The 20,048-nt window shown below is 39.2% G+C and overlaps 1 protein-coding gene across 1 annotated transcript; it reads right to left on the bottom strand.

Moving 5' to 3' along the window:
* Nucleotides 1–687: 687 nt before the first annotated feature.
* On the bottom strand, nt 688–13,817 carry IL18RAP (interleukin 18 receptor accessory protein). Its single transcript, XM_063393553.1, has 10 exons — nt 13,694–13,817; nt 12,372–12,642; nt 12,020–12,194; nt 10,566–10,740; nt 8,835–8,903; nt 8,558–8,678; nt 6,627–6,781; nt 5,612–5,749; nt 1,839–2,009; nt 688–1,233 (listed from the first exon to the last, which is right to left on the bottom strand). The coding sequence occupies exons 1-10, from the start codon at nt 13,815–13,817 to the stop codon at nt 863–865; spliced, it is 1,770 nt and encodes a 589-aa protein (XP_063249623.1). The 3' UTR covers nt 688–862.
* Nucleotides 13,818–20,048: the final 6,231 nt, after the last annotated feature.

Here is a 20,048-nt window from a genome sequence, read left to right as displayed (position 1 = left end):
TTTCATCTTTCCAGTATACTGATCCTGTTAAAAGCAGTATTTCTTGGAATCCCTTTCCAACAAGGAATCTGGCAGGTGAGGTATCCAATTAGCAATATAAAACAAGGATTTGTTAACTTGAAGGCCAAATGAAGTGAGCAGAACAATAGACCAGAGGCTAGACTTCTCTGGAAGTCTACTGGCTGTGACCATCAGGGTTTTGATTTATACCTGCAACACACCCATAATGCCAACAGGTTCTTCAGTGGGCATTGAGTGAGGAGCACCAGATAGCAGTGGTGCAGGTATCCCTGAGTGAAATGTTCCACAACTGGTAGAATTCTTCCCCTCATTGAAGGATGGAGGTGCCTGGGATAAGCTACACAGCGGTCCTTCTTTTCTGGATCCCTTTGGTGTACCCAGTTGTAGAAGACACCCATGGTATTTTCTTGGTGTTCCCACTGGAGGAAGTAACTCATTTGAAGATTTTGTCTGTGTCCCACTGGACTGCATCAGAAAATTAAACTTCAAGCTTCCTCTGAAGTTCCCTTCTTTTAACCTTTTTCTAGGAAAAAATGTAAAAATATTCCGGGAAGAATACAGTGCAAAGAACATTGTCTGAAAACCAGAGCAGAAGGATATAATAAATATAATAAAAATGATAATAAAATATTAATTTATGAAGAATAGCTCACATTTACGGGTGTGTGCCATGTCACAGTTTTACTGTGCACTATCACACTTCAGTCCCCCTGACTGTTTCAGAGCCAGCTATTGCTGACTGTAGTGACAGTTCACAGTGATGAGATGATATAGAAAACATCTTTGGCAATCATGTTACCATTCCTGAGCCTGATGTCATCCCCCCGTGAAATTTCTCCTATCAATATACCAGTCTGAATAACCTTTGGGATAAGCCCTTCAGGCTGTAATTTCCCAGCCTCTTAGTAGTTTTCATTGGCATGTGGTAACACATGTATTTCCAGAACTTCCTGTGTGCAGCAGCAGAAATGGAAGACTTCCAGGTCACAATCGGTAAAATCCGAAGTGCTTTCTTCACTACTGGAGGCAAAGTCTCTGGCTCTTGGAAATCCTTGAACTTTATTAATACCAGTTTGATCCTTTTATCTTCCAGTGCACAGTTCACTGCTGCCTGCAGTTCAAAGATGCTTGGTCCACTGACATAGGCTGGGCTCAAAATAATTATTACCCGTCTGCTTTGTTTAATAGCTGTTACAACTTCGTCTGTGTATGCTGGAGAGGAAATGGTGAGAGTTACTGCATCCTGCAAAGGAGTTTTTATCTTATCAGTTCCTTTATCGACAGCTAAAACCCAGACATAAGGAAAGTCAACAATAGGAATGCTGGGTAATCACATAACACCTAGTAATGTTAACAGAGGGTACCATGGTTGTTCCTATACGACTGAAGAACACAACTTCCTGCTCAGGACATGAAGGGTGCAGCTGAGACCTCAACACACTTTGACAGGGTCCCGAGGGACACTTGGACTTGTCTTTATCTCTCACAGGAACAGACATACAGAGCTTTCTAATTACTGAGGTAGCACTGGCTAAAGTTGCTCAGAAAGTAACTACTGAAATATTTGAAGCCTTCTTTCTGGGGAATGGAGTCTGCTTGCAAAAAACTCTTGCACAAGAAGCTTTGTCTCAGCCTGGTACCTCATAGTGACCTCACTCCAAAGTATGTATGCATCAGGCACAGGCACCAGACACAAAGATCAAAACATTATGACTTTTGAACATTAATTCCACTACCCAATTATACAATCTGTTGCTCTGGTGCATAAAGTGAAACACAATTTTATAAAAACTGAAGATTTTCTACAGGGGCCTTACCTCCTCCTGGAAGAATATCTCTTTCAAGAATACATAATTTGTATCCATATTTATTTTCTAGCATATCTGGAAGAAGCTCCAGGGCAAATTTTTCCTCACTAATTAATGCAGAGTCACTTTCAGAAGAGTTTAGTTTTGCATAGGACACAAATGCATCAAATTCCTTGCCATCTAAAATAAATTAATAAATACATTAATTAATAAATAAGAGTAAATAAATATAAATAAATAACTTTATATACATTAACAAGGCTGGCTGAAGCATTCAGCTTCTTTCTTAATGCTCTGTTTCCATTTATATCTGTTTCAGTAGGCACAACACAAACCTAAAATTATGAACTGTTCATGGATTACAGCTATCCAGTCACCAAAGGACCTTGCTCCTCACTGTCTTGCAAATTTTGTAGACATATGCTACCAAAGCAAAAAAGGAAGCTAGAGATGTTTAGTGCAAGGTAGTTTAAAGATCTGGTCCCTTGCAGGCAAAAGCCATGTGGTAGGGAATGATTCCCAGTCTTTTCTAATGATTCTCAATCTTTTCTCTCATTTGCCCAAATACAGAGTAAAAAAAAAAACCCTTGTCAACTGCCAATCTTCTTTTAAAATATAATGAAGCTTAAAGGAAAAATGTTCTTGAATATTAGTTGCTTGCAAAAGATATGCTGTTTTCTTACACTGTTACATTTGTCAACAGAGAGACTTGTGTAAGGAGTAAAGGCTAAGTCTGATCAAAACATCGGCTCAAGTACTGACCAGTTACTGAACTTTAAGTCTCCTTAGAAGAAGTTTGTACAGTGTAGATGAAACACAGGTAAAGAATTTTTCGTAGCTTTAATCACCCTAATACCAATGTCCTGAGTTAGGCCCATTCTTAGCTACAAGGCAAAAGCAAATTGTATCTCTTTGCTGAATAAACTTTCAATTACACTTGAGGGAGAAGGAATATAAAAGAAAAAAATTTCTGGTGAAAGCAAAAGGCACAGTGGATCCAGTCCAGTTTCCCAGTTACTTGAGGCCATTTAAGGTATCCTGAGACTGCCAGATTTGACAGGGGAAGTACTGGAGACTCAAGCATTTTGGAGAGGAAGGACATCCTCAGGCAGCCCAAATTACATCACACACCTATGCTGAATTAGCTGAATTGTAACATATGTCAATATAATGAATAGAAAGCAGAAAGAAACTCCCCTGTGTAGAGCAGAGTCCCATTGCAGGGTGCTGCTGCAGGATGAGCTGAGAGGTGCTCTGGATTTCACCACAGTGACTGCACCTTCACTGCTTGGGAACTGAGACACCTACACCCAGCACAGACACCTAAGTGCTGCATTTCATGACCCACACACCTTGGTGTCAACCTCCTAATTTCTATCCCTAAATGTAAGATTAGGGCCACAGACACAAGCTAGAGTCACCCAGTTCCCACAGGATCTAGAAGCACCCGTATGTAAAGCAAATTCAGAAAAGTAACATGGATGAGCTGGGGCTGAACACTTAAATTGAGAACCAGCATATAGCAGAAACTATGTCATCAAAACAAAACAGAGATGTGCAGATTAGGTTTGGAGGCCAAGAATGTGATCAGACAACATGTGCTGCATCTCTGCTCCTCCCCTCTGCTCTTGGACACATTCAATCACATCCTTGTACTGGTGCTGAAGCTCTTGTGATAAAAGAGGAAGATGATTCACTTTGCTGGATACACACTGTCTTTTACTGAGTTATTATTCTGCCAAGTTGAGCCACTTTAGTCCCACAAGAGTGAATCACCGGCAGTAGGCACACAGGACTGATTCGCTAATGTGAATTAAAAGTGGGCCAGAAGGTCACTACATTGGTTTAGCTGAACTTCATTTCATCTACACCCTAAATTGAAGCTCCTTTGAAAACAGATTTTAAATGACAATAAATTGCACTACAAGCCAGGTATTCCTCATTTCACCTACAGAGGTCACTGTAATCTTATTAGACAACAATCACTAACAAACGGACCCCTCTATAATATTACTATTAAAATAGCAAGTTAAAAATAAATACAAAATAAGCACCATTAGGCCATTTTCCACATAGTTTTACAGGAAAATTACATGCTGAGGAACTTCTGGTACTGTGTTTAAGTGCTGAAAGTGTAGGAAATGGAGAATACCTGACTTAAGCAAAGTGATGGCATACATGTTCAATAAATGTTAGTATCAAATCTCCTGCATTATTTCTTTCTATATATGTAAGAAGGCAGGAGTTCTAAGAGATATATCTGAATTGGCTAAGGAGGCAAATTAAGCCCAGAGGGGTTGTGGTTTCTCTGTCCAGAAAGTCTTGCACAACCTAGGTTGGCTCTGCTCTGAGCAGAGCAGGTGCCCAGGGTACCTTCCAATCCTGTAGGATTCTTCAACTGTCTGATTCTATGCTGAGAGGGACATGAGAGAAGAAATTATAGAAATTAAGAAACAGCAAAATCAAGTCATAACTGTTGCTTTGCTGCTCTATGAGCAAGTCCTTTCAGACCTCAGTGACTTGATATGCATCCACACAAAGTGAGAAGGACATAATCCTGCAGGTGAGAACACCTTTTGCTTGGGCAGAAAACTCTCTGGCTATGCACGGTTGGTCTGCACATCCCCTATACTGCCACTCTATACACCACAGCAGATGGTGCTGTGTGCATGAGAGGCAGGGGACAGGCAGGGGCCAGGGGCTGCCACCAAGGGTGTCTTCAACTTCAGTGCAAAGACCTTGGCAAGTCTGTCTGTGTCCTACTGACATTCAGGGTGTGCTCTAAAGGGACATTCCACAGGTCCTTAAATCACTTTATTACCAGACAGAAGGGAAATTTTGAGTGGTTTCCCAAATTGTTTTTGCCAAATGCTTTAGTGCTTGCAAAAATATTTTTTCCAAAAGGGTAGTTAATTTTCTAATTGTGCATGTATTTATAGGTATCTAGATAGTTGTTTCACACTCACTTATAAGATACATTTACAAACACAGAAACAGACTCAGACACCTCTAGCTCAAACTGCATCAAGACACAAGAATTTTTAGAGAAGATTTCCCAGACACAAATATTGGAATTCCTTCAATGCATGTGAGAAAATCATACGTTAAGTTCTTTGAAGTAGTCATAGTTATTCCTGATACATTTTTACACCATTGACTATTTCAGGGGCCTGTTTTAACTGAGATTATGGGGCAATGCTACTAGAGAGACTTGAAAAATCAAAAGCTGATCACTCAGGGGCAAATGTAACATTGTTTCTAAACATTTTACAAAGGAAATATGAATATTTCCCAAACATTCATTTGTCAGTTTGTGCCCTTTATCATCTTGTTTCTCTCTTTTGTTTATTCTTCTAAGAAATTTTTTGGCTTCAAGTGAAAAATACAATAGACCTGGAGTCCTTCACTTTGTTATGCAAGGTCATTTCATTCTTGTCCAAAGGTTTTGTTAAACTTTTTCAGAGATCGATTTTGAAATATTTGAGATGCTAAATTATTCCCTGCAAATTAATTGCCAAAATTCAACTTCCTACTCTAATCTTCTATGGGTAAATTCTAACTGACATTTCTGTTGGTGTTAGATATTTCTTTCACACTATCTGACTCTTTTTCCATCTGCATTCACTGAGCATCTTGTAAGGTTTAATAGTCTTTGTATTGGTTCAAAGAGAACACACTCATTAAAAGAACTTAATTAAATTAGTAATTCCTACCAGATTATCTCACATGGCAAAAGGCAGTAGAAAAACTGGAGCAAATTAATATTATACAAGATTTCTTACCTTCTGTACTTTTGTTGTGGACCAGATAACTTCGATACATAAGCACAACTTCAATCCAGTGCTGGTAAATAAAGGCAGTGCACAGAACAAAGGCAAATAGAGTAGAAATGGCACTGCATAGTACATATAATAACAACACTGCAGAAAGAAAAGAGTCTATCATAACTCAAGTTTCCAAAATAATATTGACACTTAGATCAAAAAATCAATCCAGAAATGGGGACAAACCATCTTAATATCTTTTTTCTAACTCCGCTGGCAAAATTTAGAGTAGTCAAGATTTCATGCAACCACAAACCTTGACATAGAATTTCAGTCTACCATCAGTGACCTTTTTTGCATGGCATTTCTTTGGTGGTGTGAAAAGCCAATCTGTGACAGAATGCACAGAGAAAATAGTCTCTGGTACACTCAGCAATGCTGAAAATAGTCATCACCTGAGATGGAAAAGCTGCATCAGAGCAGACACAGCTGCACACAGTGCCCTTCTGGCAGTTTCGTCTTGCACTCCAGTGATGAACCTCCACTGTGAACCATGGTTTAACACTTTAATTTCCACACTGATTCTGGTTTGGGCCTTGAAAGGCTTCAAAGGCTGCCCTCGTATCAGTTATGGTAACTTCTCAGAAACATGCATGCAATGAATGGGAAAACAAACAGAAACATGCTATGAAAATCAGGGAATATGGTCGCTTTCAACAACCTCTCTGCTTCAGTTGAGTAGATTGCCTATTAATGTTCAGAGATGACACTCTCATCTTCTTCCTTCCAGTTACTCTCTAGCTTCCACTTGGCTCACCTGCCTGCAGTAAGTCCCCAGATAGCCCTTTCCTTCTGAATAATCTTCAAATTACTGTGGCTTTCAAGACATCTGACAAATCAGACTTTTCCCACCCAGATTCAAGAAACTTCTGCTGCTGGCTAAAAGCCAGTGTCAACGGGGAATTAATTAGTGGCAGTAGAGTAAATCAAAATGTGTCTTCAGGGGTAAAGAGTCACCAATTTATAGCTTTACCTCTCTGCTTTTGTTTCAGCTGGATCACAGCACTGGCATTCCCCACTGAATTCTCAGCAAAGCATGTGAAGTTACTTCTGAGGTCCTTTTCTGTAACTTCTTTCAAAGTTGCAACATGAAGAAGTGTGTGCCCCTTCAAACCTCTTGTATAGACACTAGAGAGAAAAAAATATGTATTTGCATTATACCTTTGCTGTTCATTCACACAATTTCCCCATGTCTTACACACAAAAATAGAGGAGTTTGCAGCTTCTTAACATTCATCTTGAACTTTTAATAGTAATGCAATATTCTGGATTGGAACCTCCGCTTGGTTTATACATGGTAAGAAAATACTAACTAACATTATAAGAAAATACTTTGACAGGCCTGAAGACTGAAAAGTTTATCCTTAATTCATCTACTCAGCAAAATATTTACCATTTGTCTAGTTTTCAATACATAGTCCCCTTTACATCTATAAGGTTACTTGTGGTTTCCTAAGATGTAAAATGTTCACCTGGCAGAAACGCAGAGAAATGGAACTTTAAAAAGAAACCCCGAGACAGAACTAACTGGGCAAAAGACTAAGCAGTTCAACCTCTTGCACAGGGGTAAAAAACCCAAGGGCATGATAAGCAAACAGAATAAGATAGATATAAGGGACAGAAATATAGGAAATGAAGAGGTAACTGAGGAATCCCGTCAGAGTTCAGTGAAGGATATAGGAAACAGATCTGTGTCTGCAATCACTCCAGAGTACCCAGAGTTCCTGAGTTTCAGCATTCCTCATTAAAAGCCACAAGTATAAGCATCTCTGGGTCATCCCAAAAGGCATCTCACATCATGCCACTGCAAAATGACAGTATGGCTCTACCTCTGGTACCTCAAGATCCCTAGGAGTGAGCATAGGCAAGGATTCAATCAAAGTCTGATGGAGATGTTTTATTTGTTTGTGTTTTAAAAAATAAGCAGAAACTCTACCCATGAAAAAGGTAAAAAATTGTTAACAAGAATATTCCAAATCTAAATATTCTGAAGTTAGGAAAATGCAATTTCCAGGCTACTTCATGAGTGTGTGCATGTGTGTGTGTGTGATATAATTCTTTTTTTCCATATGACTCCTATTATGAACTGGATTTTAGCAGTGAAAGCAGGGCTTTTGCTTCCCCCAGTGTACAGAAAGTTTACCCATAAAGTTGACTCATGGTTGTTTGTTGAAAGACACACTTGCCTGTGTTGCCTCTATTCTGTCGGTTGCCCACGCTGAGCACTGAGTAAGTGAATGAAAACAGGAAGGAAAGGGAAGCGTAATGACTGTAGGGGTTGTCCCTAGGTCACAGGAAACCTTTCCCCTTCATGTATCTTCTGTGCAGGGTCTGGTTAATTCTTTCCAGGAAGGAGTCCCAAAATTCAGTGTCCTGAAACAGTGCTGCAAGTCCTCAGACCTAGTCTGTAACACCGCGATGTCTAAGACACACAAACTCCTTTCAATGTCCACAGCACAGTTTTGCTGCTCTGATTCATTCCCTACTCAGAGACAGCGTCCAAAGACAGATTGTGTGAACTGCTAGCAAGCACAACAGAGACAGTACTTTCAAGAGCACTTGAAAACAACTGATATGGGGACAAGCAACCCTGTCCCAGGAACCCTTCCCCCGCAGGAATCCTTCATGCTGAGGCTGTCTATGAGCTAAAGTTTTAAGAAGAAGAGCTAAGATTATGCAGAGTTTGAGTTCTTGATTTTAGTGCCATCAATATGTGCTTCTGTATGTGAAGGTCACATGCCTGTCACATGCTCATGGACATATACATTACTAGGTGAAAGAAAAGAGCCTTCTAAAGTTTTTTTCAATAAAATATACTCAGTAAAGTTTTTATAGAAGGACTTTTACAGTTGTTCTGGTGGTGGTAACTAGCCTACTGGGGGAGATGGGGGAGGAGGTTCTCACCTTGTTTTCTGACTCAGTCTCTCATTTACATTCTCTTTGATGTTTCGTTTCCATGTCACCCTCATTGGGGAAACTGTTTCAAACCCAAACTGTACACGGCATTCCAATTCAAGTGGCTTGCCTGGAACAAATGATCACAGAACAACCAGGTCTGCAGAACATTATTCTCTTAAATAGCCTAGAAAGCAAAGCTGGTTTGCTTTATCAAGATCTATCACTATTTATCAATACCATTTAAATATTTTCATTTGCTTTTAGGGGAGGAATTGAAACTTACCAACTTCTACTTCAAGGATCACAACACCATTGGGATACAAAAGGTTTGGTGGATGAATAGTGGTTTTTGCTGCAATTAACAAGAATATCATTAAATATAAAGTTATTTTCAGTGCAGAAGACCAAAGAAAATAGCTTAAAATTTAATTTTTTAAGTTTTAGGTGGAATTTAGACACCTGAGTCCAAGAAGATTACAACAAAACTTGCTTAGATACTCAAACACCTGCTGTCTCATTGACTCATTGTCCTCTTACATAAGCTGAGAAACTCAGCAACTAGTCTGCACTTGAAATTATTTAGGATTAAAAAATTAGACACCCCCCTTGCAAAACCCCCTGAAGGGTGCAATCCTCATATCAGCTCACTGTAAAACCTCTTTTCATGCCCAGTAAGCACAGATAGAGCACCTGCACACCCCATTCACAACCACAGATACTTGTAACAAAATAGTCAGGTTGTTTCCAAAACTCAGGTTGCCAAAGGGCACAGATAATGATACCCATGAGTTGTACAATAAAACCCACAGCTCTGACATTCTAGGAAAGTCCCATACTGCAGGAAATGGTGCCACATAACCACATAACACCTTTTTTTTTTTTTTTTAACCAAGCCACAGCAGAGAAATATATCACAGAATCACAGAACAAGCTGAGTTAGAAGGGACCCACAGGACCAAGTCCAACACCCAGCCCTGCACAGAACCATGCCCAAGAGTCACATCCTGTGCCTGAGAGTGGTGTTCTAACACTGCTTGAACTCTGTCAGGCTTGGTGCTGTGACCACTGCCCTGAGGAGCCTCTAGCAGTGCCTGATCACCTTTTTCTAATCTACAACCTAAACCTCCCCTGATGCCACTGCAGGCCATTCCCTTGGGTTCTGTCACTGGTCACCAGAGAGAAGAGATCAGTGCCTGCCCCTTCTCTTCCTCTCAGGTGAAAGTTGTAACCGCAAGGAGGTCTCCCCTCAGTCTGCAGGGTTCTGGGGTAGTATAGATACATATGGCACCTTTTAAGCGTTTTTCTGACTGCACTAAGAAGTGAGGGGAAAGAACTGAGAAGGACAATGTGTCAGATCAAAATAAAAGCAGAGCTAGTCCAAGCTTGCTCAGACAATATTGTGGGAATAAATCCAGAAGGAAGAGTGAAAGAGCAAGAGAGCAAGAGGTGTCTTAAGCCACCACACAGAGCCCTCACAGGTTGGTAAGACATGGTTTCCTGTCCTGATGGGATGGATACATTTTTCCTTTGAATTCTTAGAACCAAATGCTAAAAATACCTGGAGAAAAAAGGATCACCTATTTCAGAGAAGTGCTATCCCCTCATTAGACCATGGAATTTCAAAGGAGTGTTTCTTCACTGGACCACAGAACCAGGTTGCCTCACTTGACACATTTCCTTTGTCCCCTAAATCTTGTTCTCCTTTTCACAGAGGGACCTACCTTCCACCAGGATGCTGAAAAATAGTCCTGTGCTGTTTTCGTACTGAAACAGCTGTACTGCATCCATGCAGCTCAGGATATAGAAAAGATTTATACTTTCCTAGAAGACCTAATGCTATTACTATTGGATGACCCAAGATGTCCTCAGAATACTTGGAAGAGGATTTGAGTGATCCTGTAGCTTATTCAGTTTATGGGTTTTTCAGAGCAAGAGCTTGAACAGAAAACAGAAATAAATATAATAAAGAAAACATGCTTTACTTCAGATATTTTATTCTGAGTTATTACATTACCAGTGACTTCTACTGCTACTGTTGTTCTCACTGTCCACTTGGTAATGTTATCAGACAGAGTGTAATCACACACATATATTCCAGCATCTTTATCATAGGTTGGATTCAAGTAGATTTCATTCTGCTTAAGTTTTAGACTTGGCCTGGTTTTCCTGTATTTTATCTGGTGACCATCCTAATGAAAAGAAAAGAATATCAAAGACTTAAGGGTTGTTTTTTTTTTTTCTCTTGCTGTTGTTGGTGTTATTAAATTATATTTCAATATATTTGGACAAGATTTTCATGGCAGAAGGGCTAAATCATAGTCTTTCCACTGAAGCCCAGAAAGGGGTGTATTAGGACTCTGAGGGCATTTTTCAGCTATAGTAAAAAAATATGTGAATAACCTTGACTTTTTAAAAATCATTTTAAATTTATGGTTGATGCAAAAATATGAAATCAGAGCTAATCTAAATTTAACTCCTATTACTAAAGAGCATCAAAAATATCACTTTTTTGATGGACTGGGTATTTTTTTATTTTGTAAAGAAATCATTCTGAAAATATTTTCAAGTTATTTTATAAGAAGTAAACCATGAGTTTGGATTGTCTGAGGTTAAGACACTGTCACTACTTTTAGAAGCATGAAAATAGTTTATTTTGGAAATCTGTTTTGAAAAGCACCCCTATTTTTCAGCTTAATATGTTTGTATTCCACCAAGACCAGTAAGAATGTTCCTTAAATCAAGTTCCTGAAAAAATCCAGTAACAAAAATGTGAAGAAACTCCTTAATTTCAGTGGGCTTCAGAGCAAGATGTAGGTAAAGATAAACCTCATTTAAAATTTTAAAGCAAATGCAGAGTAACTTTGACTAGCTCATAATTCTACTCAATAGAATAAAATAATGTGAATAATACCAAAGAGGAAACACACACAATTGCAAATTTTAGTCATTTTCCTCTGCTCGTTTCTAAAGGTGTGGATGCTATATTACCATCCTTACAAGCACTGAGTTGGTAGTGGTTCAGTGAAATAGTGTTTCATTAAAAATAGAGGTCTTGAAAAGAACAATTCAAAACATTATTTTTAAAATAATTTTGTGTTTAACAAAGTAAATTTTTCTTTGGTATATTGGATATTTTGAAAACTTGAAAGTTCAAAACAAAACTTAAAATGTTACATTTCAATCATGTCAGTTTTGTAAAAAATCTATTTTGATTCTCAATTACTTCAATTTCTTGGCTGCAGAGAAAGCATTCCTTGGCTTCTGTTTCATGTAATAATATTTTGGGTGTGACAAATTTCTTCAAAACTCTTCCTTAAATACTTGATATATATCAGTTCAAGATTCTAATTTTGGATTGAATTTCTCAGGCTGCATTGCCTGCCAAAGAAGAGTTCAAGAACTATGGCACTAGACCTGAAGCTCCACCTCCACTCAGCTGTTTTCAATATTCAATGGACCAACCCTTACCTTGTACCATTTCACATCTGGCTTTTTTATGTGGCTGTAACATTTTGTCCCAGGACAGGTTATTGAATTCCCTCTGCCAGCAAGCAGATATAGGATATTTGTGTCATAACCTGAACATTTTGCTGCCTTCTTTGTTTGAACATCCAAAACAATTTTGAGACATGGGACGTTTCTCCTGAGTGATGTAAAATAAATAAAAAAAAAAAAAAAAAAAATTTAAAAAAAAAAAAAAAAGGAGAAAAATAAGTTAAACATTTAATACACAAAACAAAACAAAACAATAATTGTCCTATAGAAATAGAAACATTTTGCTTCTTTACTCCATTACTTACTCTTTTAATCCATTACTTACCATATCTTACAGATGTACACTCCAGAGGCATTGTCCCTTATTGGTTTAAACCAAAGAGCATCCCCTTGGAAAGCCAGGTTTGAGCTTTCCTTGATAGCCTTCAGTGTCTCTTTATCTTTCTGATGCCAGAACCATTTCACCTTAGGTTGATTTAGAAGTGAGTTGTTATTAATGTTGCTACCAGCATCTCTGTCTGGTAAAGCACACTGTAGAACAAACTCCTCACCATTAATTGCACGATACCATATTTGAGGTTCAACATGGGAACATCCTGAAAAGCAGGACAGTAAGATATCAGTAGCATCTAAAAGAATGCAGAGTCATGCTGAAAAAATTAAAAATATAAATTAGGAACGGTACAAAAATAAAACCTTACCTTTCTTGTATTGAATATTTCTCTATGTGATCAGAAGATGGACTAACAAAAATAGGTTTTCTTAAATATGTAATTTGTCATAGTTCTTGAAAATTTATTCAAAGGTTTCCAAAGGTTTATTAGGCCTATTTTCAAAAGCTTAATGTGATGTATATAATTTTGTATGAGTGCTAACCTGTTAAACCTCAACTCTGAAGAAAAGTAGATGCAGCTCTTCTCGATCTCCTCATTTTAATGGAGAAGGGACTGACATAAGCCTAAGGAAAGAGAACCTGCCCACCACATGCCCTATTTAAGGTAAGATTGACAAACATTATTGTCTCACTGCTTTCAAATATTTATCTTCCTATATTTCAGTAACTGTCTCTAAAATTACACCTTTTTTTTTTTTTCTGAAAGGTGTGGTCAGCCATCCTAATGCCCCTCCTGCCAGTCAGGCTGTTGTGATCTTTGAAAGTATGGCAGGATTTCACCCTAGCAGAAGGGAGGTCATGAAATCTGTTCCTCACCTGATCACCTGGGAAACTCTTTACAGTTTCATATTCTCTCTGCACACTAAATTGGATCAAGCTCCTCCAGATATATTGCGTGTGTGGAAGACTTTGATAAATCAGTCTCTTTCTGCTTTTGTCTTCCTTCTCCCCAGTCCCTGCCTCACTAGACCAGATGCTGGAGACCTAAGTCACAGAGGCAATTCATTTGTTCCATTTGGGCCTCAGAGATTCTCCTTTACATTTATTCTTTTCATCGCAGAACTGATTTTTGAGTCAAATTTAGGGTTGATTATATTACCAATACTTCAGAAGCTTGCAGAAAGGTTATTTTTCTGACACAAGCAGGGACATGTGCCGGAAAAACTCACAAAAGCAAGGAAAAATTAAGACCTCCTTTTCTAAGTTTTCAGAGAACGCCACAAACACCAAACATCACTGGAGCAGATTCTTACCTGGCAAATTAATCTCTCTAACTTCTACTCCACTAACAAAAAATGTTAGTATCCAGCACAATGTGAGCGTTATTTTTTTTATCAATTTTGGTTGATATTCTGATACATTTTCTTTAAGAATCATCTTGCTTCCTGTAAAAGAGGAAAATGGTATTTTTGTAGAGTCTAATAAAATAGATAACTGCATATTTCATTGTGTACCTCTGTAAAGCTTTGCAAACACTATTTCCTGCATATTGTGTTTTTTGAAAATGGGGTTTACAGCACTTTTCCTTCTCACACTATTTCAGGAAATACAGGATGGATAATACTCAAGAATATGCAGCAGTCTCTCTAAATACACCTTGCATAGAATTGCTTACAGATGGATTTCTGTGTCATACCTACAGCAATACAGAACTCTACCTCTGGAGTGAAAATCCTTCCTCTTTTGGTAGAAGCATGTTCTCTATTATGAGAGGTAAGATACCAAACATCATCAGCCTTCAGCTAATGATACCTATCAACAACAGACTGAGCAGGCATAAATGGCACCAAAAATCGATGGAGCACTGTTGTAGCTTGAAGGTCAAAAGGCCAAGAGTGAGTTGATTGGATTCCTTTGAGATGAAACCAAATCTGAAGGTGTGCTGCAGCTGCAAACAGCATTGAGCCCATAAGATTGGAGACCTATGACGAAGTAAAGCCCTCAAAGCATGTCCTGTGTGGGCATGTCTTTGGTTGTCTCTTTCACCCAAGAGTTATGCTCCTGTCACCATGAGATTTCCTAGTTTCTGAGCTTTCATAATCAAGTAGAAGTCTTTCACCTTCTCACGCGCTGTCATGTAAACAAGGAGATCGTGTTTTATAAATATTACCATTGTTTTCACATTCTTCTTCAAAGAGAGGAGAGGTCGTGTGACAGTCCTTTTGACCAGTGTGGTTGAGAGGTGGGGATTCCACTCTCCAATCCATGGTCACCTTTCAAATAGTATTTAAGAGCATGTAATAAACAAAGGTCAAACTGGCTCTGCCCTGCTTTTCTCTCACAATTCCCAAGTCTCTGCATGGTCATTTCGAGCATAGCAAACAGCGACATGCCCCTAGTGGGTTTAGTTACCAGCCAAAATGGGCATACTTAGGATATCTACTAGGGCCAGCAACCTAAAGCCCCTTCTCCTCCATGGTGCTTCTGGGTGTCAGCATCAGGCCTCACTTTTACACTACAATGCTGTGCTGCACCGCTTGAACAGCCATGGCAGAGCCCTGCTGAGCAGGGTAACACCCACACCACCATAAGGGACCAGCTCTGTGGGCTGGCCTCTGTTAACTGAGATTGGGATCACCCAGGGGATTTGGAGCAGGTCCACAAAGCACTCATATGCATCCAGACCCCTATATGACCATACTCTGTACAAGGTGAAACCCCAAACCATGTTGTTATGTTCTCCCTCTTCTACTAAGAAGTCTGATCTGCATCCCATAGCCTTCTCAGCTGCAGGCTGCCCAGTATGCGTGTTCAACAGCAACGGCTTAATTGGGGTATTTAGTAAGGACATGCCCAATGCCCATGACTGGCATGTCTGGAGTGCCTGGTTCAGGAGTAAAGGGCATGTACTTTGCTGCTGTTCAATTTGCACAGCTGTGCATTGTGCAACAGAGCTCTCAAGGAGATTTTTTTCTTTCCTTTAGCCACAGAGTGACTCTGTGTTTACCATGCTGTCAGAGAGGCACTGAGTCAGCCCAAGGGAAAAGCAGAGAGGTTGGGCAAAGGCTAGTCCCTTGTCTGTTGGCACCTCATGCAAATCAGACACTTCTCATTCTGGTTAGCATTAACAGTGCATCCCGTGCACACTGAGCTAGAGAGAGAGCTGATGAGAACTCCCACACTGCACTTTTCCAGGCAGCTGTTTTTTGTAGAGGGGAGCACTTTTAGTCACCATTCTCTTCAGAACGTCTCTATTCCTTGCAAGTGAATGGAATGATCTATTTTTATGCTCAGAGGTCACAGGAAGTAAGTTAACTGATTTGCCTGACCCCATTCTGGTGCTTTGTTACAGGTTTGCTGCTAACTGTCATCACCTCACATATCTTTTAAATTCATCTTGAAACTCCAAGCCTCTATGTGTATCTGAATAAAGCGAGTTTGCTACCAGCACTGGGAAAAAGCTCTCCATAAGTTTATCCAACTTTTTTATCAACTGCAAAAAGATAAATGGATCCTGACTCTTGAATCTGGGTTTATGACACCTGTGAAGACCTTGCTCAAGGCATTCATTGAGGCTGCATCTTTAGATATGTTAATTCTGTATAGAACCAAGAATGGTGTTTTGAGTTATGTCATATATCAGCCCACATGACAAAGGCATGCTGGTGCCAGCAGCAGTCAAGACCAAGGGTCTTTTGTGTGGTTCAGTGCTATAGTCCCTTGAGCAGGTGAGCAGGTGTTGCTGTTGTCAAAAGCAGAGCAGCAAGCACTGATCTCTTCCTTCTCATGACCAGTGACATGACTCAAGGAGACAGCATGAAGCTGTGTTGGGGGAAGTTCAGGTAAAATATAAGGAAATTGTTCTTTATCCAGAGTGTAGTTGGGCACTGGAACAGCTCCCCACGGAAGTGGTCACAGCACCAGCCTGACAGAGTTCAAGAAGTGTTCAGATAACAATCTCAGAGACATGATGTGATTCTTGGGGTGTTCTGTGCAGGGTCAGGAGTTAGACTCAATGATCCTGATGGGTCCCTTCCAACTCAGCTTATTCTATGATTTTATGGTTTATTTCTCTGTCCTCTGCACTCCACTCTCCCTTGATCTCAGGCAAAAGACCCAGTCTCTCTCCTGTGACAGCTCTGTTCCTTTTTGGTGACTCATTAAGCTGTTAAGCCACCAGAAGCTATTTGAAATGTGCCTGATATGGCAGAAGATAACTAGTGGAAGTGTTATTTCCCAGCTTCCCATTTGTGTGTAACTGGGAACATACAGGCCACATGTAGTGAAACTACATGAAGTGACTCTTTACAGAGCATTTAATAATGCCAGTGATGTCTTTGTTCTGCAACTTGCTGCCATAGTAATGATACCTTCTTTAAGCTCCAAGAGGTTACCATAAATAGGAAAGAAGTGCCAAAGGGAAGGCTGACTAGTAAGTGTTACATCTTTGGGTAGCAATCTTTTTAATTTTTCTGTTGTCTTTAGCTAGGCATGGGAAAATACACCACTGCTGTTTGGGGGATTTTTTGTTGGGTTAGTTTTGGGTTTGTTTGTTTGGGTTTTTTTTTTTTTTTGCTGACAATATTTTTATTAGAGAATCTTGCAATCCTTGCATTTTTATAGTGTTTAAAAAGTATGGTAGGATGTGAAATTAATAATTGTCATCTTGCAAGTGTGCTTGACAGGAGGGGAATTCACAGCAGAAGCAGAGAGCAATCACCCTTCAGGTGTATTTGCACTGCAGGTGGACTCGGGTGATTCAGTGACTCAGTTTAATCAATCATTTCTCTTTATTAGTATCTACCAAAGAAAGGACTCTACTCCAGACATCTTATTACCCAAAGTCTCTCTACCTTCTCCTGCTGTTTACACAGCCATATTATCATAACCTTGGTCTAAGGATTTAAGGTGCCACTTAATTGGAAATATCATATATACAAAGACATTAATATGTCAAAATTCACATAATTTCCTGTGCTAAAAATATGCAAGTGAAAAATAGGATTTGTATTATATTGTCTATGCTTCCACTCCTAAAGGACTGTTGGAAGGAAAGAGTAAATTTCTATTTCATAGAGTTTTCACAGTATCACAGAATAAGTTGGGTTGGAAGGGAACAATAAGGATCTTCGAGTCCAACTCCCAGCCCCTTTTTGAACTCTGTCAAGCTTAGTGCTGTGACCCCTTCCCTGGGGAGCCCACTTCAGTGCCCAGACACACCCTCTGGGTGAAGAGCCTTTTTTTAAGATCCAGCCCAAACCCCCCCTGACACAACTTCAGGCCATTTTCCCAGGTCCTGTCACTGGTCAACACGGTGGAGAGATCAATTGCACACTGTGATGAGGTCTACTTTCAGCCTCTTCTTCTTCATCTTTTTACATAAAATATAAGCAAAAACAAATCAAAATCAGTTTCTTGAGAGCTGTGCCAAGTTTCATGATATCTCTGATAAGTAAAGGGTGGCATACCACAATCATACCATCATACAATTCTGATTCTGATGAAAAACACCATCAAAGCTATCAATTCCTGTGTCTTGTATTCAACTTATATCAATGGAAAGGCAAGCATAATCTGATTCTAGGACTAAGATTAGTAATAGCCACACAGGAGATGAAAATGTTTTACCATGTCTACAAAATGGAAAAGGATATTTAATGAAGCTACATAGTAAGACATTACTGTTTGCCCGACCAAGCAGTTAAAGCCAATTTACTTTAAAATCACATTCAAAGGCAATAAAATGAACTCACCTTCAAGCAGATGGGCTAGAGACAGCTAAAATTTGAAGCTAAAACTTATAATTAAAATAATTATCTCAAAATCTTACTTGCACATCCTACACAACATGATAAGAATTGTGGTTTGTTCTAGCTGTGCACTGTGTTGAGTCTGTTTCCTTTACAGGAATTTCCTCTACCTCACTGTCATCATCCTTTCTCAATTTAGTTGCATTTGGTTGAAAATTTCCGGGTCACTTTCTTGTAAAAAGAACAGGGGAAACACTCTTAATAAGAGATCAAAGCCTCTTGGGTTCCAAAATCTTCTATTTGCATTGTGTGCAAAAATGTGTTGGATTATTTAATGTACTTCATTTAAGAAGGGTAATGTTTCCTTTATTTTCTTTTTCCATATGCTGGTTTTAGACAGTTCACAAAAATCTGTAATATCTGAAATCTACAAGATTATTCCAATACAGAATAATATTCACAATAGGATTGAGTTCTCCTTACCATTAACGTCCCCAGCTACCTTCCACAACCACTGTAAGTGGGTGCTATAAAGGGGCACTGTTACCTTCTATCTGTGTCCTCCTAGCTCAGAGGACTAGTTACCCAAACACACTAGTTACCCTCACTAGTTACCCAATCACAGCCTTGGCAGAGAGGGAAGAGAAGCCCTGATGAATCTGAGCCATCTGTGACTTGGCCCCCTTGGACCTGCTAGGAAGGCAGAGCACTTCAGCATACACAGTCCAGCTGGTCTTTCAGGCTTCCTGCTTGGATGCAAAACCCATAAAAGCCAGACTGCACGATGACCCAAACTACTTGAAAGCAACTGAGAGCACTTTGCCATCAATTCAGATCCCAATGATCCCTATTCCAATACAGTCTGTGCAAATATTTGTCCATCAGTTTGCACCAGACTTATTTCAAGACAGTAGGAGTTGTTTTTCTTTTCTTGTGTACAGTCCTCTATCTTTACTGTATATTGGGTGAGTCACTCTATTTTCACAAGAGGGTAAAAAGGGCTGTTTGTTGCATAACAGGGGATTTCAATGTTGCTTCTGTTTATAAACACATTCCTTTATGTGATCAGTATTAATGCTTGATTCTGTTGGGTTCTGAGCATTTGCAGATAAAGGATTTGCATTCTCAGCTTCCACCACATTTTTAGTTCTCTGCTTATTCCAGACCTGAGCCCACTGGTAATCAGCCTTAGTGATTGTCTCCTAAACGATAGTCAATGCTTTGCCCCATTGCAAAATACATGTTTGACTTATAAATTATGGCTCCAATGTATCTCTAGAAATTTCAGTGTAAAGAATTAAGTTTTTGAAGGTGTCTTATCTGACTAGAAAAAAAAAAAGTACTTTTGTTCTGTCTTCACTTAAAGAAATTACAAAGTGCAACACAGCTGAAGCCAAAGCCTTTATTATTTTGAACTCACATTATCAGGAAAAAATGGTTCTTTCACAGAGATTCATCTTAAAGACATAAAATATACTTCATTCATTTTAAGTATAAATTGTCATAGAGTCCAAGTAATAAGGCTTACCACAATCAAAAAATCAAGCCTAACAGTCCAACTATTATATCAGAAATACATTTTAGAAATATATCAGAAGCACCAGTCACATAGTTTTGAAAGCCATACTACCAGAAGTCTGAGTGGTATATCATACTGGTTACCACACTGGATGAAAAACTTGTATATAATACCAAATATTTGGCTAAGTCTCTGCTCCAGTTCACCCCTTTTTCTTCGTAAAAGTAATATAGACACTACAAAAGCAGCCTCACACACTTGCACTTCCAAGGTTCATATTTATCTTTGACTGCTAGGCAAAGTGCAACGTGCATAAAGAAGAGGGTAAAGGACCACTCCAGAATATCCTCCCTGCTTCCTCTCTCTCCTTGTCCCCTCCTCCCCTTTACTCACTTACCC

The sequence above is a fragment of the Prinia subflava genome, chromosome 3 (assembly GCF_021018805.1).
Source record: "Prinia subflava isolate CZ2003 ecotype Zambia chromosome 3, Cam_Psub_1.2, whole genome shotgun sequence".
Classification (NCBI taxonomy): Eukaryota; Metazoa; Chordata; class Aves; order Passeriformes; family Cisticolidae; genus Prinia; species Prinia subflava.
The sequence above is the reverse complement of the archived record's forward strand: the minus strand, read 5'-3'. Positions and strand labels throughout refer to the sequence as shown.